The sequence below is a fragment of the Biomphalaria glabrata genome, chromosome 1 (genome assembly GCF_947242115.1).
Source record: "Biomphalaria glabrata chromosome 1, xgBioGlab47.1, whole genome shotgun sequence".
NCBI lineage: Eukaryota > Metazoa > Mollusca > Gastropoda > Planorbidae > Biomphalaria > Biomphalaria glabrata.
Genome location: NC_074711.1, coordinates 4520001 through 4542830, shown reverse-complemented (window position 1 = coordinate 4542830; position 22830 = coordinate 4520001). Strand labels below are relative to the sequence as shown.

The following is a 22830-nucleotide window of genomic DNA, read 5'->3' as shown; positions in this document are numbered from 1 at the left end:
AAAATCTAAAACCATTTTAATAAATGTGTTCAAAAAATTGTTAATGGTGGTCTCACTTACTAAAAAGTCTCCAGTGTCTGTAACTATTAATAGTGAATAATTGTAAAAATGGTGTATTTTTTTGAAAAAACTGCTTGCATAATTGATTTAAAAATTAGAATTTTCGCTTTCAGAAAACAAAAAATTAGCCATTTCACCAGAAATGATCTAAAATATCATGATGTCCGATTTTCATTTTCTCTTCTAATTTCTGAGATCTAAACGGACTGGACTGACAGACGGACAGACAGACCACACAAAACTAATAGCGTCTTTTCTCCTTTCAGGGGCCGCTAAAAAAGCAGCAGACGAACTGAAAGTTATCGTCCCATCCAAACTAACCTATATATTCACAGGAATCTACAGTTGCACCGTTTACTGGAGAGTCTTGCACCAGCACATCGGCTATCGGCAAAGCATTCCCCGTCATTTCGCCAAATGGCCGTCCAAAGTAGAAAAAAAATTAAATTTTAATTTCAAGTACATATGGTATTGGTCACACGCATCGCCATTTCGCGACATGGTCGGCCAGTTTGGGGGCCAGTTCCCGAACTGGCCACATCTCGGGTTTTGGTGTATTCATTGAATGTGTCGCAGAGGACAACTCCCTCCCCACCCCCCTCTTATGTTTATTCTTCAAAAGAAGTCTTAGATAATTATTGTTGTCAACACATTTCCGCCTGCTCTCATGCGTTTTGCTGTGATGGCTGTGTTTGCTGTGTTTTGCTGTGATGGCTGTGTTTGCTGTGTTTTGCTGTGATGGCTGTGTTTTGCTGAGATGGCTGTGTTTTGCTGTGATGGCTGTGTTTGCTGTGTTTTGCTGTGATGGCTGTGTTTTGCTGAGATGGCTGTGTTTCGCTGTGATGACTGTGTTTTGCTGTGATGGCTGTGTTTGCTGTTTTTTGCTGTGATAGCTGTGTTTGATGTGTTTTGCTGTGATGGCTGTGTTTGCTGTGTTTTGCTGAGATGGCTGTGTTTGCTGTTTTTTGCTGTGATAGCTGTGTTTGATGTGTTTTGCTGTGATGGCTGTGTTTGCTGTGTTTTGCTGAGATGGCTGTGTTTGATGTGTTTTGCTGTGATGGCTGTGTTTGCTGTGTTTTGCTGAGATGGCTGTGTTTGCTGTGTTTTGCTGTGATGGCTGTGTTTGTTGTGTTTTGCTGTGATGGCTGTGTTTGCTGTGTTTTGCTGAGATGGCTGTGTTTGCTGTGTTTTGCTGTGATGGCTGTGTTTGCTGTGTTTTGCTGTGATGGCTGTGTTTGCTGTGTTTTGCTGAGATGGCTGTGTTTGATGTGTTTTGCTGTGATGGCTGTGTTTGCTGTGTTTTGCTGAGATGGCTGTGTTTGATGTGTTTTGCTGAGATGGCTGTGTTTGCTGTGTTTTGCTGTGATGGCTGTGTTTGATGTGTTTTGCTGTGATGGCTGTGTTTGCTGTGTTTTGCTGTGATGGCTGTGTTTGCTGTGTTTTGCTGTGATGGCTGTGTTTGATGTGTTTTGCTGTGATGGCTGTGTTTGCTGTGTTTTGCTGTGATGGCTGTGTTTGCTGTGTTTTGCTGTGATGGCTGTGTTTGCTGTGTTTTGCTGTGATGGCTGTGTTTGCTGTGTTTTGCTGTGATGGCTGTGTTTGCTGTGTATTGCTGTGATGGCTGTGTTTGCTGTGTTTTGCTGTGATGGCTGTGTTTGCTGTGTTTTGCTGTGATGGCTGTGTTTGCTGAGATGGCTGTGTTTGCTGTGTTTTGCTGTGATGGCTGTGTTTGCTGTGTTTTGCTGTGATGGCTGTGTTTGCTGTGTTTTGCTGTGATTGCTGTGTTTGCTGTGTTTTGCTGTGATGGCTGTGTTTGATGTGTTTTGCTGTGATGGCTGTGTTTGCTGTGTTTTGCTGTGATGGCTGTGTTTGATGTGTTTTGCTGTGATGGCTGTGTTTGCTGTGTTTTGCTGTGATGGCTGTGTTTGCTGTGTTTTGCTGTGATGGCTGTGTTTGCTGTGTTTTGCTGTGTTTGCTGTGTTTTGCTGTGATGGCTGTGTTTGCTGTGTTTTGCTGAGATGGCTGTGTTGGCTGTGTTTTGCTGTGATGGTTGTGCTTGCTGTGTTTTGCTGTGATGGCTGTGTTTGCTGTGTTTTGCTGTGTTTGCTGTGTTTTGCTGTGATGGCTGTGTTTGCTGTGTTTTGCTGAGATGGCTGTGTTGGCTGTGTTTTGCTGTGATGGCTGTGTTTGCTGTGTTTTGCTGTGATGGCTGTGTTTTGCTGAGATGGCTGTGTTTGCTGTGTTTTGCTGTGATGGCTGTGTTTGTTGTGTTTTGCTGAGATGGCTGTGTTTTGCTGTGATGGCTGTGTTTGCTGTGTTTTGCTGTGATGGCTGTGTTTGCTGAGATGGTTGTGTTTTGCTGTGATGGCTGTGTTTGCTGTGATGGCTGTGTTTGCTGTGATGGCTGTGTTTTGCTGTGATGGCTGTGTTTTGCTGTGTCTGATGTGTTTTGCTGTGTTTGCTGTGTACAGAGCTTGAACTACGACATTGGAGACAGCCGTCACTGGGAGTATGTGTTTGCTGGTCAAGACCTACACATTCACTACACGGCAGATGAGGCAAGACACAAGAAGGCCGCTCTGGCCTTGATGGTAAAGTATACCAATGTGATCTGTTTGGATTTCAGGTACTCTTTAGATGAATTGTGTTACCATTGAAGTACTTCTTCTTCCCTATTTCAATCAGAGCCTAATACACATTTTCAGCATCCAGCCAGAAAACCAATGGCTTAGCAAAGTTTAAGTCTTAATTAACATGCACGATTAGATTAGCCTAAAATGCATGAATACGTGTAGAAAATAATTATCTACCTACTCTTTTGACTGTAATTTATAAGCTTGGATCTCATTCTCTTAATCAAGGGATCTTTGCCGCGGCCTGATAGCGCCAATCCATCTGACGTTGAAAGAAGGCAATAGTAGGCCCTATGAGATGGTAATACAATTCACGAAACCTTTGACTGAGATCCAATGACGACTTTTTTAGTCAGAGAGTACATCTTAGAGGGATAATCGAGCATCCTTTTGTTGCCCTATTTTAGCGTACTTTTAGAAAGTAGCTTTTAGAAAGCCTCCAGGACAGAAGACTCAAAAGTAAAGTAGCAATCATACATAAAACACTGAACCATAATCTTCAAATACAAAAATAAAATTTAGTAAAATACTCTGAAGGACACAAAGATAAAGGCACATTCCTCGTCCCATATGCTAGGACAAATTTGTACAAATACTCCTTCTTCCCTAGTGCTGTTAGAGCATGGAATGGGTTGCCTGAGCTAGCCAGGAAAACCAGTGACTTGGCAGAATCTAAGTCATTGGTTAATATGCATGATTAAATGCATGACGCGTAGGACGTAATCATCTTCTTTTTTGAAGTAACGTCTGTATTTTATAAGATAAGATACTTGTGAGCTCTTGTTAGTCTAATTAGAAAAATTGGGGCATCATTACTTCCGGTCCAGATATATATGATTTCAGCTTTAGTTACTAGATTAGAGAATCATCTTAGGGATGCGCATTAAACAATGGTTGTAATATGGAGGCCTTTCAAATCAAGTCTTTTTATTATCATTATAATATTATTTTTAATTGGTTAGATATATATGCTGTCTTTTGTGGTTTTTCTAAGGGAGACAACTGCCCTGATGAGCTATTTTTAGATTTACCTATGTCCTGGTGTCTGCCTCTGAAAATATCACGAGATGGTTAGTTAAATATGAATATTATAAAGTATCTAAAGATTTATTTTGTAGACTTTTAATGACATGCAACTATTTACAAAATTATTATGCTGATCTTTAATCATATATTGAAAGTTCTCAAAGAAAAACATTGTCGTAATGTAGACCTACTTACCAAGATGTTAATGCCCATATGATGATGTTATCCATATCGCAGATATTAATGTCCATATGATGTATACTCACTACTCCATCAACAATTCATTCAGACCTTGCAGTCTACGAGGCAGATGATGTAAAGGTTATCTGGTTCTGTGTCCCACGGGTTATGAGGCTGCCATGTGGCCAGCACAACGACCAACTGTCTTTACTTTTCCCCAACAAGTGCCAGGTGCCCGTTAGAGAGATGGGTACACTGAAACTATTACCAGACAAGATAACTGATGAATATTGAATGCCAAAACATACAGATTTAGATACAAACCCTTACTTGACTGACAAAAGAAATGCTAAATGAAAGTATACAATGACATACCGGCACCTCAATATCATTTACATCTTAGATAGATCAACAAACAATGAACACAGCAACATTTCTTTAATAAAAACCAGAATTTAACACACGTTCATTTCCATCCTGGTAGTTTATTAAAGGGAAACTCCGATGTTTTGGACAATTTTTGATATAATGTGTTTCGATTTACAGATAATGAATATGTTCTTCTTTTTTTTTTTTTTAATTTGCAAGAATAACTTAGTAATTGATGTTTTTCTGACATATTTTTTCTGCGCATCCAAAACGATCAGATTTTTACCGGGTTTCTATGTGACGTCACACTAACCTATTAATTAAATCTATTGACTTATTGTATAACGGGAGACCATGCAGTAAAGTTTACATTCTCGTAAAAGAAATATATCTTCGTCTATGCAGTTAGATCTAGATCTTGTAAGCAAAGAAAAAATTGCGTTTTGAAAGTAGATTTACAAGCTTGACTAACCACGGCAGTCTGTAGTTTCTCGCCTGACCATTCAACACACAACAAACACTATCGCTTGGTTGTCTTGTTATGACCGACTACACGTAGTCTCGACTAGCCTTACACTGACCAATTTTTAGAATCAGTCAGACACACGATCTATTTACTTTTTAGGATAGGGCGGGGCTTAAATGAAAATGTAACTTTTTTTATCGAGTTGGTTACACTAAAGCTTTTAGATCTCTCTCTCTCTATTTATAACTGTACCACGGCTCTGAACTAGGCCGTCACTAAGCCTAACAGCCTAACAGCTACTGTAAGAATGAAGCGATACGTTTGGTTAAATGTAGTTTCTCTTTCAGCATTGTTGAGGGAAGTGACGTATGCCTAACCTAAAAACAAAATCTCAAATAACCCCGTTTTTTTTTTTTTTGAGATGTCAAGAATTACTGTCTAATTTATTAAATATAAATGTTTCTAAGCATTTAAATATAAAATGGTAAAATGTTTACTATTACAACGTTTTACGCAGAATTTAAATATGTCAATAACTCAAATTTGAAAAACCATCGGAGTTTTCCTTTAAGTCTCAATTTCAAGTCAACTCTCAATTTCAAGTCAACTCTCAATTTCGCTTTTCACTTTTACTTTTCCATACAGATTATGATCGGAAGTACCCGACAGGCAAACGATCCCGACGCTACAAGTACACAATTTTGGAGGATTTCTGCCCGTACCTAAATCCCGACGGAATGGTGCGCAAACTTTATGTGTACTCAAATCTCGCGTGTACGTGACTTCAACCTTGAACTTGACCCTTGACTCTTGTTTACCATTGTTTACTTCGCAATTGGATATTTAGAAGACAAATTAATGTCAAGGACGCCAAATTTAACTTCTCTGCTGGCAAATACATTAAAAAAAACTAAGTTTTAATTTTAACAATATGCTAAAGCGAGACAATCGATCTTAGTATCGACTCACTTTCATTACAGCTAGTTATCTGCCCATTTGTTTAAAATTAGATTTTAAGGTCAAAGAGCGAAGTCTAATCCTCTATGACCAGTGATGCCCAACCTTACTCATCCTTCTGGTACCCTTTAGATCTGGGTGAACTTAAAGGCGTCCCAAAGATCCCGAAATTTAAAATCTCAGTCTTCACCAGTCTCCGAGGGAAGGACTGCAGCACTGCATACTTTCAGTCTTGTAGAAGTGGCTGATCCCCTTCCGTGACCATACGTGTTCTTGGTGTCTTCCATAGGCGGCAGTGGCGTGTTAACACGGAGGTCTATCTCATCGTCTAGAATCTATAGAGTGTAGAACTACTGTCAACCTATGGCTAAACTAACGAGCTAATCAGTATGTGAATCAGTTGACTTATAAGTTTCAATCTTTCCTAAAGAATTTAATTGACAATTATAGTAAAGCCTTTTTGGAAGAAAGCTGAGGCTGCCTGGTCGTGCGGTTGGCATGCTGGGCTGTCTTTCGTTTGGCTTTATGGTTCCTATATTATTCCCCGTCTTCCTGCGGGAGGGTTAGACTTACACATAGATAATGTTGAACTCTGAAGCAACTTCCCAAACATGGAAAACATTTAGCAGCCAGATCATTTTATAACTAACCCAGACAGTTGTTTTAACTCTTTCTCTCCTAACTGACGATGACAACGTTGATTCCACCAGAATATGGTAAATAATTATGGAGCGAAAGAGTTAATGCCGATCAAAAAATTTGTTTAGCGTTGTCTTTTCTCCAGGTACGGACATCTCCTACACTATTTGTTACTTCGCTGACCGTTCGGACCGCCTGGAGAGTAGATTCTTTCATCAACAGACTGGAAAAATTATAGAGAAATTCAGCGAAGGGAGAGACGACTTCCTTCTAGGTAAATATGTGCAGTTATCTCCCATTGAAGAAAAACAAATCAGCAAATAACTTGTAGACACGTCCTGTTAGTCTTCTCTCTTTTCATCTATCTATTTATACACACAGGTTTGTATCTTGGTTGAACTCGAGATGTAATAAAATCTAGAATAGTTCAACTTATACACAACATAGTTGATGGACACTTGTTTCTTGGTTGGACCCTACATAAAACTATGCCATACAGTAACTATATACAGTCACTATATAAAGTTCCTCCTTTAAATTATTCCATACAGTTCCTTCATAAAATTCCTCCATAAAATTCTTCCATACAGCTCCTTCATAAAATTCTTTCAAACAAATCCTTCATAAAATTCTTCCATAAAGCTCCCCCATAAGGTTCCTCCATGAAATTCTTCCATACAGATCTTCGTTAAGGTTCTTTCATAAAATTCTTCCATAAAACTCATTCATATAATTCATTCATACACATATTTCATAAAATTCTTCCATAAAGTTCCTCCATGAAATTCTTCCATACAAATCTTCCATAAGGTTCCTCCATGAAATTCTTCCATAAAGTTCCTCCGTAAAATTCTCCCATAAAGTTCCTCTGTAAAGTTCTTCCATAAAGTTCCTCGCAAAGTTCTTCCATAAAGTTCCTTCATAAAGTTCTTCCATAAAGTTCCTATGTAAAGTTCTTCCATAAAGTTCCTCCATAAAGTTCTTCCATACAGTTCCTCCATGAAATTCTTCCATAAAGTTCCTCCGTAAAGTTCTTCCATCTGTTTCAGAGCACCACTACTACGCTTTCCGGATAGAGTCTGAGAACTCCAGGCTGATGATCTTCACCGAAGGGAAGAGAACGGACGAGCTGTACCGTCGAGAGGAAGATGCCAACTACATCAGAAGCTACTACAAGAACAGATCCGATAGAAAAACGTTCAAGGAGTCCAGATTCGGGCCGGAGGGTAGAATTCTGGAGAGCCCCAAGATATTGCTGCCTAACCCCAGGCCCATTGAAGTGAGACATGAACACCCAGGATTTCTGTTGATATCTTTTTATTTGAACAATTAAGTGAGCAAATGGTAGTATGCGCTCTAAAGGGACATTATCGAATTCTCTAGTGTATCCTATCCCGTAGAGGTTCGTTTTGATTTTGGATACTGCTGTCAACGTTTATGTTTTAATTTTGGTCCGCAACGATTCCCATATATGCATTCTACATTTAAAACGTTTAAGCTTGCCATCTTTCCCATAAGTAAGAAAAAAAAAAGTAGTTTCCCCTTTCAGACCTTATTGTCTATAGGGCAGATGATGTAATTGTCATCTGTTTCTTTGTTTCTCATGTGGCTAGCACAATGACCAAACACCTTTACTTTTCCCATTAGAGCTGGGTGGACTTGGAGGCGCCCGAGGATCTCGAAATTAAAAATCCCTGTCTTCACCAGGATTCGAACCCAACGCCCGGTTAAGAAGACAAGCGCTTTACCGCTCAGCCACCGCGCCTCTCCCATAAGAAAGTAAAGATGTTTTACGCGCTGTTACGTTACTCTCCCATTGCTACACATCTAAAAAAAAAAAGTAAAGTAACTACAGTTTGCACTGGAAGGCACCGAACTAGTAACACCACTTGACTATTATTTCGCGAAACGCCGTCGTCTGACTTATCATGTTATCGACACCAGCCAACAAATTTAGATCTAACAATAAGGAATTGTCCTCCTGTTGTTGATGGTAGACAACTAAATCTCTGTAGGCGTATACATGTATATATATCTTAACTTATAAAACGTGAAATAACTTGAGTAACAAAACTAAATAGAACTTTGATTACAATAGAGACAAATGTAAATTCTCATGACGTGGTTTAATTTTGATGGTCTAAAGTAATCATGTTTCAAAGGTTCATTTGCCGTTGTAAAAAAAATGTTGTTTTTTCTGTTTAACATGTTTCGGATGTTCCTTCTAAGTTAAAAATAATTAACTTCTCGCTGGACGACGGAGGATGGCAGCGAGCAGGGCATGAACCCTGCCTGGTCGTGCAGTTTGCGCGCTGGACTGTCGTTCGGATTTATCGATAGTCCCTGGTTCAAACCCTGCCCGCTCCCATCCCCCGTCGTCCAGCGGGAGGTTTGGACTAGGAAGTAATTTATCTTCAACTCTGAAGGAACATCCGAAACATGTAAAACAAACAACCCGTAACCGTCGAGATAATTACTTCAGCACGCTAACCGCACGACCAGACATTTGCTCTTAACTTAATAACAAACTGGTTACAAATTAATAGCCTATTATTGATGAAGAGATATATTACACATTACGGCATGACATCTACCAGATATGTACACTATGTCAGTCAAGTGATTTTATATATTCTTTCAGCATTGGTTTGTAATTGAAAAAAAACAACATATATATCGTGCTTGTACTTCGATGTCTCAGCACAGTTATCAACAGAGCTATTGGCATTTTCATTTAAACGGAACTAGAATAAGGATGTAGATCTAAAATTCTAAATTAACTAAACTTCTGATTTATTTTTCATCGGAATTAAAAAAAAATAAATTGTGTGTGTGTCTCTAACTTGTTGTAACAAGCCTATTTGTACTTCAGTCGGTATACATTTAGGACTATATTGAAAGGAATATAAGATTGGAAAATTATTCAGATTACATTATTTTATTATTAAACAGATTATGAAACGATCGTCAAGTAGGGCCTATCAATAAAATAAAAAGTGGGAATAACAAAGGTAGATCTAAGAACACTGACATATATAGCCAGGGGATACGAATGACACTTAAGTGAATGTATCATCATGGAGCGTAGACGTGTCTTTATATTGGTTGTTACTTCTTTCTTTTTTTTATATAATTGTTATTCGAAAATATTTGTTGCGTACCACATCTTCGTTGTTGCAGAATACTTTTTAACACCTGAAATTACAGTCCATAAGATGCGTCGTGACGCCATTGCGGGATGAAACATTTCTGTGAAGAAGATTTAATCACGTCGTGAAGAAAATTTAACACTTGCTAAATCGCATTAACCTAAGCCAATGAACGAACAAATTTTTATGGTTTGGGGGTCACCGTCTAGTGAAAAATTGTATTAGGGGGTCGCTGAGCAAAAAAAGGTTGAGAACCGCTGCACTAAACTCAAGGGTTTAAACTAGCCTTAACCAAGGGACACTACTCTTGTTATACATATTAACAGCAGAGTGAATCAAGGTAAAAGACAAATCATTTAGATCTAAAAATAGAACAATGCTGAAACTAAATTCCAGGCTATAATTGAGACGTTCGAGAGAAATCCGAATGTTCCCGCCAACAGCGACATCGCCATGGTGACCTTCAACTTGGCCACAGACGAGATTGAGATTGAGTATCACGTGGACGACAACAGCATCTTCGGAAGCACTCGGCACTTCACGAAGCCGCCCAACTGGTGGGACGAGACCCAGGTCCTGAACTGGTCCCCAGAACTGCACAGTAGTTTCGAGGTCAGATTCGAAATTTTCCTTACTCCTTATAAAAATAGCCACCACAGTTACTTTACTTTTGGAGAGCTTTAAAACAAGGTGGGAAAAAAACGTTATAATAGACGTCTAGATATAGAAGTTAAAAATAGAAGTAGGATTATAATTAGCTAGTTTACTTGATTTTTTAACTTTGGTTATTGAAGAGCTTCTGTTCTCTTACACCGGAACTTGTGAGCACATTGAAATTCAAATGTCTTGCTTTTAGCTATCACATAAATACACACTACTCTTGGAAGCTGTGTGTCGAACCGTTAATTTTTGAAAACAACTCATACAGATGATGTTAGCTGTATTGACAGCGTCCAAGATAAAAGAGCAATAGTAAATCACTCATTTGTTTCAGATAGCTGTCTTCTTCGCTTCACCTCATGATTGTAGTCTACCTAAAAATTTTACCGTATAAGATTTCATATTCCAAATGAATAATACTTGACTACAAAATATCACTATCACTTAAATATTTCAGTCCACTCTCAGGTCAGTGGTCAGCTATGTATCTTAAACTCTTAAAATACTTATCTTTATTCTCTGAACGAGCCAGACCCTTAATGACCTCCGTGCGTCCGCCGTGCACTGATTGTCAAAAGAACTCTGGTCATAGAAAGCAGGGGCGGTAAAGGCCAATACCTTAAGTATAAGATATCTAAAGTACGTGTAGCGCTAATAGCAAGAATGTCGTAGGGTCGATTCCCATTACTCTTTTATTTTAAAGGTAAATAAAATATGAATTCTTAGTTTACTTTAGGAATTGATTTTAAAACATCTTTATATTGCTTGTTACTTGATACATTTTTAAATATTGCTTTATAAGCAAATAGAAAGAATGATAAAAAAAGAGTGCCTTCCATTATCAGCACATTGCGGCCCCACCACCAGGTGAGCGCGCTATTAGAGCATGGAATGGGTTGCCTGAGCTAGCCAGGAAAACCAGCGACTTGGCAGAATTTAAGTCATTGGTTAATATGCATGACTGAATGCATGACGCATAGGACGTAATTATCTTCTTTTTTGAAGTAACGTCTGTATTACATAAGTGAAGAAATGAAGGCTAAGACCATTAAATATTTCATCCCACCATTCACACTACATGACCAGCTAAGCAAGTATTTTATTGGACTGTCCACTCTCTCAGGCCAATTATTTGACCAAACCAAAAAGTGAGCTGGAGCTGTATGAGATGTTGATTGGTTTGATGAAGATGGAGTCGAAGACAAGGGACATGACTCGAATGGTGGAGAAGGAGGTAACTCATCAATTTAAATTGCAGAGGCACTAAAAACCTAATTGTTTCATGATGATATTATGTACAAATCACCATCGTATCTCATTTTTTTAGAGCAATACACTAGAAACAAGTATTGTTTCCTTTTATAAACATTCAATTAGTATTATATTCACTCAATATCATTCGAAATTTAGTTTTTGTCGTTACAATTGATAAATAGATATAAAAATATATCCAGAAATATACCAACATACATATATATAAGGCTAGTCTTCGAGTCCGAAGATCAGTGAGGAATGAAGTATTTCCCGTGGCTGCGCAGTCCCAGCTGTGACCTACATATTTTGCCACACCCAGGGCAAGCATAACCATTGTCCGCAGGCGGTCGTTTGTCCTCGGCATCATAGCACATTATCTATACAGCCTCAGTCTCCAGCCTCCATATGTCTTTAGTCTTGATATAGCCAATAGACACTTCACAATTGCAATAAAATGCTCTTAATTCCCAATGTTGTGCTGCTATTGCTAAATTTTTATTGAGGCCAAATTCTATTCATGGAAATACATAGGCTTAGATGTTCAGTTCAAATGTTCTCGGAAAAAAAAAAGAAGCACTCAATATTCAGCAAATATTCAAACAAATATCACTATACATTTTGTTATTCTGTTTATTTAAAAAAAAAAGTACAATAAAAGTGTATATTGTATTTTTAAGTAAAAGGCAGATGCCTGGCTGTGAAATGAATGACGAGATTGTTAAGCCTTGTAGTCTTGCAGGCCATTTCTTAGACTTGGTTCTCGGTATATTTTTAATTCATACAAGAAAATATTTCTTTGAAAGTTAAGATAATGTATTGCAAGTCATGTGACCCCGCAAGCTAAATCTACTAAGAAAAGACAAAGTTGAAAGTATTTGTTGTTCGGTACTTCCTACTTGATAAACTTGGTAAAACTTCGTATTTTAAAAGACTTATTTTTAATGTGCCTCGAATGTGATTTCATCTCTTAGTCTTTTCATTGATTAGATCAGGCACATACTGAAAGTCAGGAACAGAGAGGAAGAGAAACTGGAACTGGTCAGGACCTATGTCCAGGCAGACAGAGACCAGGCCTTGCGTGAAGTTAGGCTTAAACTAAAGGTATGTCCTGACAGATAGAGACCAGGCCTTACGTGAAGCTAGACTTAAACTAAAGGTAAGTCCTGACAGATAGAGACCAGGCCTTGCGTGAAGTTAGACTTTAACTAAAGGTATGTCCTGACAGATAGAGACCAGGCCTTGCGTGAAGTTAGACTTAAACTAAAGGTATGTCCTGGCAGATAGAGACCAAGTCTTGCGTGAAGTTAGACTTAAACTAAAGGTATGTCCTGACAGATAGAGACCAGGCCTTGCGTGAAGTTAGACTTAAACTAAAGGTATGTCCTGACAGATAGAGACCAAGTCTTGCGTGAAGTTAGACTTAAACTAAAGGTATGTCCTGACAGATAGAGACCAGGCCTTGCGTGAAGTTAGACTTGAACTAAAGGTATGTCCTGGCAGAGACCAGACCTTGCGTGAAGCTAGACTTAAACTCATATCCGGTGCTATCAGGCCGTAAAAACAGTAGCCTACAGTGTATAAATAAGCCTTGAAGTATCGGCCCCATTAGATTCCACGTCTCGTTTTGGCATCAATGTTACACGTGACACAAGCCGAAAATTTACATGACCCCCCCCACACACACACAGACTGATGAAGATTAGGCTGTTCATTATGGTTTATATTTTGAGTAAAGCTACATGACTTAGTGTTGTTCTTATTAGTTTGTAACAAAGAAAAATGATTTAGTTAAAAAAATTTAGCCTCACACAACCATATCTATTCTTTCTCTGCTCCGGTAATGTCCATTCATTATATATATATAATATACATACATATATATTACAACCATCTGTAATTGATTTCTTTTTTCTTATGTCCAGGCTCAGGGCAAGGCTGCCAGGTATATGTCCAAGCAGGACATTCTGAGGGACTATCTGGAGCCCTTCATGCACCGAGTCGGTCTGGACGAGATAACCAACAAGAAGCAAGCTGTCCGGGTCAAGGACGACTGTCTTCGTGACCTGAAGGAGGCATTGATTAATCAGGCTTCAATGATTAAGGAACAATTTATGAAGGCGAGTAGGCTTAGGATAGAAATACACATTGAGCCTCCATGTCAGAACTACTATTGTTATTTGTAACTAACTTACGTTAGGCGCACTGGGCGGCAAGCTGTCTCCATAAAGATCTATCACTGGCCATGTCTGGAGCCTCTGGCGTTCACTGCTCTGAGGTCCTCCTTAAAAGAGTGGCGCTAAGTTATACGAGGACGTCCCTGTTTGCACTTTCCTCGTATTGGCTTTCATGTCAAAGCAGAAAAGGCAAACTTTAAACAAATTAGTTAGAATCTACGTGGCCAGAAAAATGCAGATGTGTCAAAAAAACAACAACAAAAAAAAAACAACCAAACCTTTCCCTGACTCTCTCCCTATCACTCCTTTCCCCTCTCTCACTTCCTTTCTCTCTCTTCCTCTCTCTCTTCCTTTCTCTCTCTTCTTTTCTCTCTCTTCCTTTCTCTCTCTATATTTCTCTCTCTTCCTTTCTCTCTTCCTCTCTCTCTCTTCCTTTCTCTCTCTTCCTTTCTCTCTCTTCCTCTCTCTCTCTTCCTTTCTCTCTCTTCCTTTCTCTCTCTTCCTTTCTATCTCTTCCTCCTTCTTGCTTCATCTTTCTCTCTCTCTCTCTTGAACAAAACGATTTCTTTCTTATCTTATATAATTCAGACGTTACTTCATAAAAAGAAGATGATTACGTCCTACGTCCTACGTAATCTTTTCTTTTATGAAGGGAACTCTTAAAATTTCGCTGACACTTGAAATGCCGCACAATATCTTGGCAAGCAATGTCACAGAACTTGTATGTCCTAGCATAATGCGAATACCTTTCAGCTGCTTAGTTTCACGTGATGATTTCTATCCAATCAGGAGACGAAGATCATTGAGAACTCGCAGAAGATGTACCACGAGCAGTTTACCACCCTTAGTTCGACAGAAGTCCAGGAGTACAAGTCCTACCTGTTACAGCACATGTTCATAGCTCACATCCTGGAGCAGAGACTGGTCAAGTAAGTTCAAGGCTGTTTGTCTGCGTGCATTTAAACCCATGTCGACATTCGGAGGCTGGATCAGATTAATATAAATAGACGCTGCTGCTAAAACCTGATATACCTATGTGTCTTCTATATGCTTGATTCATTATAGCCTAAAATAATGATTCTAGAGAAGAGATATTATAACACTGAAAGAAAGATCACCGTAAAAATGTAGTGTCTGCTTCTTGGGTGCCAATTTCTCTTTTTACAAAGCTTATATCAAGTCTGTGTAGCACACATTTTGAACAGTTTAATTCTGCCACTCCCCATTCTCGGATCAAGCTGAAAGTTTGATCAAATGATTCATTTTTCTTAACAAAACATGAATCAACATAAAAAGAATTAACCAATTAATTAATTAAAAAGTAGCTATTAATTCATTTTGATTGATATCGAGAAAGGGAAATATGTCTTACATTATTGATTTTTATATAGCTGTAAATGTGGAGTTCTTCCGATTTAATATTTTGCTCGTTTTCTCTTTTTCGTTTCTATTTCTTTCTCTCTTTCTCTTTCTCTCTCCTTTGTCTTTTCCTTTTTAATACTCTTTCCCCATCTACCTAACCCTCTTTCTTTCATTCTCGTCGCCCCCCCCTCTTTTTTTTCTTATTTTCTCTCTTTCTCTCTCTTTTTTTCTCTTTCATTATCTTTCTCTCTTTTCCTCTCTTACACCTTCTGTCTCTCTCTAGATCGAACCAATGTGCTTTCTTTGGTTTAGTGGTGTGCAATGAAGGGTTTACACTCATTAAAGACACATATGAAATAATTAAACGAATATGTTCAACCCCTCTACAATGATATAACTGCTGTTTTTTCACTTGGGAGGCTTGATGGCTGAGTCGTAAAGCGCTAGACTTCCGAACAGAGTAGTCCCGGGTTCGAATCCTGGACTGGGATCTTTAATTTCGGGATCTTTGAAGATTATGGTTCAGTGTTTTATGTATAATTGCTACTTTACTTTTGAGTCATCTCGCCTTTGAATCCACGCATCTCTGATGGGTAACTGACATTAGTTGGGGAAAAGTTAAATATGGCTGGTGGTCGTGCTGGTCACATGACACCCTTGTTAACCGTGGGCCACAGAAACAGATGACCTTTACATCATCTGCCCTATAGATCGCAAGGTCTGAAAGGGGAACTTCACTTCTTTACTTTTGATTCCCTCTACCTATATTTTCAGTCTGAAAGAATACGCCCCTGTCAAATATCAGGAACTCTACGACAGGATGTTGAAAGACAAGAGACTGGAACCTTTCCTTATCTAGGTTTTTTTTCTATCCAAGTTGAGTTTTAACAAGAAACACTCTGCTGAAGTCGCAATTTTTTATAGTTCTTAAAATTTTGACCTGTTGTTTTTTAAATAACGAGAATTTTAGATTTCATAGTAAAACTGTGAATCGAAAACAAATGTTGAAACTTTTACACAATAACAGTTATTGCTCGAACTATCTAGTTGGGTTTTTACAGAATTTCTGTTTGTTTATTGTAAGATATGAATGTAATCTTAGAATTAAAATAGAACTAGACGAACACTATTTGACTGACACCTAAATATTTTTTTGCTCACAATTTACCTAAACATAAATTTAAAGACATGGAAGTTTAATTAATTTTCTAAAATTATTATCTTATCCTCTTGTCCTCCCTAGCCCCACATTCCCATATTTGCAAGGTTCCCCAATGTTGTCTGACGTTGATATTTGTTTTAAACCATGAATTAATTATACCTTAGTTTATTTTAAATATTTGTTCGTAGGTTTCCAATGAATACTTTTTAATTACTAATTTACTATTATAATATTGGCCTCCTTCAGTTGTAGAACGACTATGGTTCATCTCAGGGCACACTTCCTCATGTGGCTGTGGAGCCCTATTTTGGAGAGACACTCCCGTCCACAAATAGCGCAGGTTAAGGTGGCTTTTGCTTCCGATTGTACGTTTTTCTTCCTGCGCTGAGACCCATGTTCTTCCACTCTTTCTTTCTTAGTGAAAGAACTATTATAATTTTAACCAGATATGGACGCAAAGGAGGGGGTCACAATTATTCAGGCATCTGCAGTGGGACATTTTAACATGAAGAGAATGTTTGTTTAAAAATCAACAAAAACTCAGCAAATACGTAAAAAAAAACATAGAAAAACATAGAAATAAACAGACTAAATGAACACATTTGCATTAAATTAAGATGTAATTGATTTTTTTGTAACCATTTATTTTAACAAAGATGGATCTATGCAATCAATCATCGTGACGTTTTCAATCTTCTGTATTTTTAATCAGAGCTAATCATTAGATGGACATTCAAGTCAGAGGTCAGGGAACGTAACGATTAATCCTCGAATCCAAAGTGTTTAATTGAAAACGAATTTACGTCATTAGCTAACCTTTGAACTCACAAATGCTATAGGGATGTCTGATTGGTCCTAAAATAACATCAGAGTGTATATTGTCTAACAATTATCTTGATAACGACATCAAAGTCATTGACACAGTATTGCGGGTGGCGTGTGACCGAGAGAAAAAGAAGAACTTTTCTTGATCACACTGTTTCGTCACTCGCTTGTCAAAGGTAAAATGATAATGAGGATAACTCGATTAATTAGAGAACTTAAAGATATCGTCGTATATAGAACTGTTCCACGACCACTAACTTGATGTTAAGTTAGTCAGTTCTTGTTACACTGAGCTGGAAAGTCGATACCTTCAGTCCACTGGGTTGGAAGTTCATAACTGTAAGATAATGTTTATTAGTTTAAAATCGGGTGATCCACTTTATAATAATTTTTTTTTAAAGTGGAATTATTATTATCATTAGTATTTACTTAAGAAAACATACACAGCTTAAACAATAATAGCCAATAAGCTAAGCTTGAAAACCTGCGATCACATAAATCTAAGGAACGCCACCTTTCCGCATGCCTCAATACACAGTAGGACTATCAAAGCAATCATCAGCAGTCTAATTAACTTTGCCATCACCTGCTGGTATGGTAATACTTCTCTGGCACAAAGACTTAGACTAAATACACGAATTTAAAAAAAGCATCGTATATCACTCGAATGCAGATACCATCTCTTGAAGAAGTTTTACATGAGAGATGCCTTTCCAAAACACTCACGATTCTTAAAGACAACCTGCACCCATTAAACCACTGTTTCAGATCTGAACGAAGTGTTCGTCTCCTTTCCATTAGGACTAAAACAGAAAGATTTAAAAACTCATTCATCCCACTTTCGGTCAGGTGTTACAAGATCATATGTCGTCATCGAGAAGTACATAGAAGTCGAATTCATAAAGCGCTGGTTGTGAGTGTGTATGTGTTTCGTGTGTGAATGTTGTTCGAATTTTTTCATCTATATTGTTATTGTACAGTAGTTACGCTGAGGTTGTCAATTGGATCAAATAAAAATTATCTTATCTTATCTTAAGGTGATAATTAACTTCTCACAACGAGAGTTATGATTAAGCTCAACCAGCGGCGTCGCTGGGGTAGTTGTCACACGGTGTGGTAAGCTCATAGTGTCACCCTCATCACTCCTTTCTGCTTCTTTTTTTTTCTTTCACACACACACACACACACACACATATATACACACACACACACTCTCTCTCTCTCTCTCTCTATTCTTTTCTCAATCTCTCTTTGCCTCTCTCTGTCCAGTCTCTATCGCTGTCTCTTTCATTTAAAATAAATAGTTCTCTTTTAGAATCTTTTTCTCTATTTTCACCTTCTCTATCTTTGATAGCCCCACTTAGTAGGTGCGGTCCGCACCCTTCGCACCCCCTAGCGACGCCACTGAGCCCAACACTCTTCATATCTCGTAAAATTATTTACCTCCGCCTCTTGCAGATGACGTATGGCAGCCTGGAGAAGGACTCCCAGGAAGCGTGGCTGCAGACCAACACACTGAGTGCGTCACACGTGATCGTAAAGCTGTAAGGGGGAGGAATCTGAGACGTCAAGGGAAACAATATCACGTGTGAAAATAGTATTGTCATTGTTTACACATGTATTATTAACAATGATATAGTGAAAAATAATATATTTTATGCGAAGTGTCCCACACCTATTAAGTTGCACATATAATTTGTCAATATTCTAAGTCTGCTTTCACAAGTGGGACTGCATAACGAATATGAAATAAAAGGTTTGGAGATATCTACAAGTACCCTCCTCAAAGAAATGCTGAATCAACACACTTGACCGGGAGATGCCAACCCATGATGGCTCCTCATGGCACGGTTAAAAAAAAACAAAACAAAAAAAAAAAACAAAGCCAAGCAAAAAAAAACAACAACAACAAAGCTAAAAGCAAATTCAGACAATACTGCAATATCATCTTCGAGTTAATAGGAATCAATATTTCGCTCATTCTTTTGTATTGATCTTATTCAATTCTTCCAGCAGTTTTCCTAAAAAAGAAGATTACCTTACGAACAGCGGACAACTTCGAGACACAATCAGGGACGCTGCCAACGTAGACGTTCCTCTCGACTCGAGTAAACAAAGCTTCACATTCTGGGGGAGACGTCATGGATTCTAATTCTATATCGGTCAGGTCTCCTTGTTCATACTGCATGGGCCTGCATGAAAGAGAGAGATAATACAATGCATATAATGGTGGAATATAGACCTGAGTCACCTCCTTTTATCTTACGTTCACATTGATTGGTTCTCATTGATTAATACTTGGAACAAGCAAATTATAAAAGTACTTTAAAAAAAACAACAACCAAAGCGTATGTAAGGGAAATAACTGCACATTTACAGCCATATGTCTCAATATGTAAGATTAATTTCCCTTTTCATAAATTTAAAAATTATTATTACTAGTTAATTAATAGCTTGTGGACGCAGTTGCTTAGTGGTTAAGCGCTTGGCTTCCGAACCTAGGGTCCTGGGTACGAATCGCGGTGAAGACTGGGACTTAAAATTTCAAGATTTTTAGGCCCTCCCTGAGTCCACCAAACCCTAATGGGTACCTGACTTTAGTTGGGGAAAGTAAAGGCGGTCGGTCTTTGTGCTGGCCACATGACACCCTGCTCGTTAACCCTTAACATTATCTGCGTTATAGTCTGCTTGGTCTGAATAAGTGAACTTTATTTTACCTACTCTTAATTAATAAATTGGTTGATTTTTTTATGTCAGAAAATGGGAAGTGGGAGAAATGACGTCATCAAAACTTGCACAAGAAAAGACCGAGTGAGTTGAAATAAAGTTTTTAGTAAGTCGGAAATACACAATAGAGTGATCGCCCTTTCTTCTTTCTTTCTCTCCTTTTATCTCTCCAATTCTCTTCTCTCTTTTCCGATTCTTCCTATTTCACTTTTTTTTTTCTCTCTTTACTTTTCACGATTCAACTATTCTTCCTTTCAACTGCTCTCTGTCTCTCAATCTCTCTCTCTCTCTCTCTAAGTTATCAATATACAGATCTAGAAGGAAGTCTATCATATATTAAACATCAGCTTTGAGAGTATATTGGTCGAAATGTCATTCAACATCAACGGACATGTTTTCTAGTTACCGAAACAAGTTTAAACTAAGATCAAAGCTGAGTACTCTTCTATTTTGATGTCACGTGTGAGCACGTGATGCACTTGAGAGACGGTCTAACTTACGAAACATCCAACTTACTTGTAACCTTCGGGTTTCTTGACGATCAAAGGCTGGACATGAATGATACCGAATTCATCTTCAGAAATGACCAAGATGTCCATCCGATGCACGATGCCGTAATCTGATTCTTCAACGTACATTGTCCAGTTCTGAATAAATACACAACACTATTAGTCAAGTCAAGTCAACATTGTATTGCTGTACATTACTTTATACACAACACTATTAGTCAATTCAACATTGTATTGCTGTACATTACTTTATACACAACACTATTAGTCAAGTCAAGTCAACATTGTATTGCTGTACATTACTTTATACACAACACTATTAGTCAAGTCAACATTGTATTGCTGTACACTACTTTATACACAACACTATTAGTCAAGTCAACATTGTATTGCTGTACACTACTTTATACACAACACTATTAGTCAAGTCAACATTGTATTGCTGTACACTACTTTATACACAACACTATTAGTCAAGTCAACATTGTATTGCTGTACACTACTTTATACACAACACTATTAGTCAAGTCAACATTGTATTGCTGTACATTACTTTATACACAACACTATTAGTCAAGTCAACATTGTATTGCTGTACACTACTTTATACACAACACTATTAGTCAAGTCAACATTGTATTGCTATACATTACTTTATACACAACACTATTAGTCAAGTCAACGTTGTATTGCTGTACACTACTTTATACACAACACTATTAGTCAAGTCAACATTGTATTGCTGTACATCCTTTTATACACAACACTATTAGTCAAGTCAACATTGTATTGTTAAACATTACTTTATACACAACACTATTAGTCAAGTCAACATTGTATTGCAATACATTACTTTATACACAACACTATTAGTCAAGTCAAGTCAACATTGTATTGTTAAACATTACTTTATACACAACACTATTAGTCAAGTCAACATTGTATTGTTAAACATTACTTTATACACAACACTATTAGTCAAGTCAACATTGTATTGCTGTACATTCTTTTATACACAACACTATTAGTCAAGTCAACATTGTATTGCTGTACATTCTTTTATACACAACACTATTAGTCAAGTCAACATTGTATTGCTATACATTATTTTTACTAGAGATTTACACTTCTGGTTTGGAAAGTGTTGATAAACTGCGTTTTTTGTCAAGTACTATTCATTTCCCTTGTTGAAGGTACCAAACAAAAAACATTATTACCAATAGTTAATTAACTTATTGGTTAATGTTTTAAAATTGATTCTTGTGTTGTCAGTCAAAAGAAATAATAGTGTAAATTTCAGCTTCATCCGAGAGATAGGGTGTGGGAGAAATAACGTGTTATTAAACAGACAGACAGAGTGAGTTGATATAAGCTTTGTAAAGACGCCCATATAGGTAAATAATAGAAGTCTTTTAAAACCTTGTATAACTTTCGTTTCCACGAAACAAAAGGAGGGGTGGGGGGGGGGGGTGAGGATTACTCTGTGGGTGACCTCGTTGGAACCATAGCTAATGCCCAGGCGTTTATTCATTTCCAGTCTTCGCGAGTGAAGAAAGCCATACACGTTTCGTTGCCTTGTTCATCGTAGCTCGTAGTATACTTTTTAACTTTTGTTGGCCTCCTTATCTTATCTTATCTTATCTTATACAATACATACGTTACTTCAAAAAAGAAGATGATTACGTCTAGAACGACTACGGTTCATCTTGTAAAACACGTTTTCATGTGCTTGTGGAGCCCTATTTTCAAGATACATTCCTGTCAGCATGTACCGCAGGTTAAGGTAGCCTTTGACAAGGAAAGAAGACTATTTGCCTTAACTCTTTCTCTGCTAACTGACGATACCAGCGTTGATTTCACCAGAATGTGGTAAATAATTACGGAGAGAAAGAATTAATACGATGTTTTTGTACGAAAACCTTTTGTTTCAACAGAAAAAAAACAACATAATTTTTCTTACTAAGACTTACATTCGGCAGTGCTGCAATTTGCACGGGTCTCATTAGGGTGCTGACGGCGTCGTGCCGGTCATGCACCTCAACATCCAATGCGTCAGTGGCTCTTTGTTCTTTGTTGGTGTAGTAGCCATTAAACAAAGACAAGAAAGTGTACACATTCTCTGAGAGCGCTGTGGAACAAAAGTAAAAGCCATATTTGTTGACCCACGCAAACAAGCAACAGAAAAAAAGATTATTTTTTTTTAAACAAAGCTTATCTAAGGGAAGGAACCGATAAAAACTGCCATTTATCTGAAAAATTACCGGGTTTATCTTTCTTTCTGCTATATAAAACAAAATTAATTAATTAGTATGAAATGATTAACTGATTGGTTCGTTTTTGGATTAATTAGTGTATTGTTATCGACTATGAAGAAATATGCGAAATTTCAACTTCATCCGAGAATGGGCGGTTGGACACCATGTAGAATATTTGTATTACACAAATAACAAACTAGTGTTTAAGAGGGAAGACATATTAGGAACTCCATTTATTACGTAAACACAAGTGCTAGTGTGCAAATGTACATATAATGCCGATATAATATCATTTCAAAATGTAATAAGGATGCTAAATCCATATATATATACACATCTCTCACTAAGTAGCATTTTTCTCCACATTTCGTCATCAAACATTATAATTAATTAACTAATCGTTTAATTTTTTTAAATTGATTC

The 22830-nt window shown here is 37.6% G+C and overlaps 2 protein-coding genes across 2 annotated transcripts in view; one reads left to right on the top strand and one right to left on the bottom strand.

Annotated features, from left to right (window-relative positions):
• The window catches only part of LOC106067910 (dynein regulatory complex subunit 7-like), a 34211-nt gene extending 18243 nt beyond the window's left edge, over nucleotides 1-15968 (top strand). The window contains exons 8-18 of the mRNA XM_056015876.1: nucleotides 2532-2651; nucleotides 3688-3763; nucleotides 5380-5508; nucleotides 6476-6604; nucleotides 7380-7609; nucleotides 9876-10091; nucleotides 11263-11373; nucleotides 12381-12494; nucleotides 13316-13510; nucleotides 14357-14496; nucleotides 15704-15968. Coding sequence (XP_055871851.1) covers nucleotides 2532-2651; nucleotides 3688-3763; nucleotides 5380-5508; nucleotides 6476-6604; nucleotides 7380-7609; nucleotides 9876-10091; nucleotides 11263-11373; nucleotides 12381-12494; nucleotides 13316-13510; nucleotides 14357-14496; nucleotides 15704-15788 — 1545 coding nt within the window. The 3' untranslated portion in view covers nucleotides 15789-15968. The remainder of the gene's footprint in view (nucleotides 1-2531; nucleotides 2652-3687; nucleotides 3764-5379; nucleotides 5509-6475; nucleotides 6605-7379; nucleotides 7610-9875; nucleotides 10092-11262; nucleotides 11374-12380; nucleotides 12495-13315; nucleotides 13511-14356; nucleotides 14497-15703) is intronic.
• Nucleotides 15969-16776: 808 nt separating this feature from the next.
• The window catches only part of LOC106067911 (uncharacterized), a 6972-nt gene continuing 918 nt past the window's right edge, over nucleotides 16777-22830 (bottom strand). The window contains exons 2-6 of the mRNA XM_013227181.2: nucleotides 22123-22280; nucleotides 20160-20290; nucleotides 18955-19108; nucleotides 18360-18475; nucleotides 16777-17253 (exon numbers count right to left, since the gene is read on the bottom strand). Coding sequence (XP_013082635.2) covers nucleotides 17190-17253; nucleotides 18360-18475; nucleotides 18955-19108; nucleotides 20160-20290; nucleotides 22123-22280 — 623 coding nt within the window. The 3' untranslated portion in view covers nucleotides 16777-17189. The remainder of the gene's footprint in view (nucleotides 17254-18359; nucleotides 18476-18954; nucleotides 19109-20159; nucleotides 20291-22122; nucleotides 22281-22830) is intronic.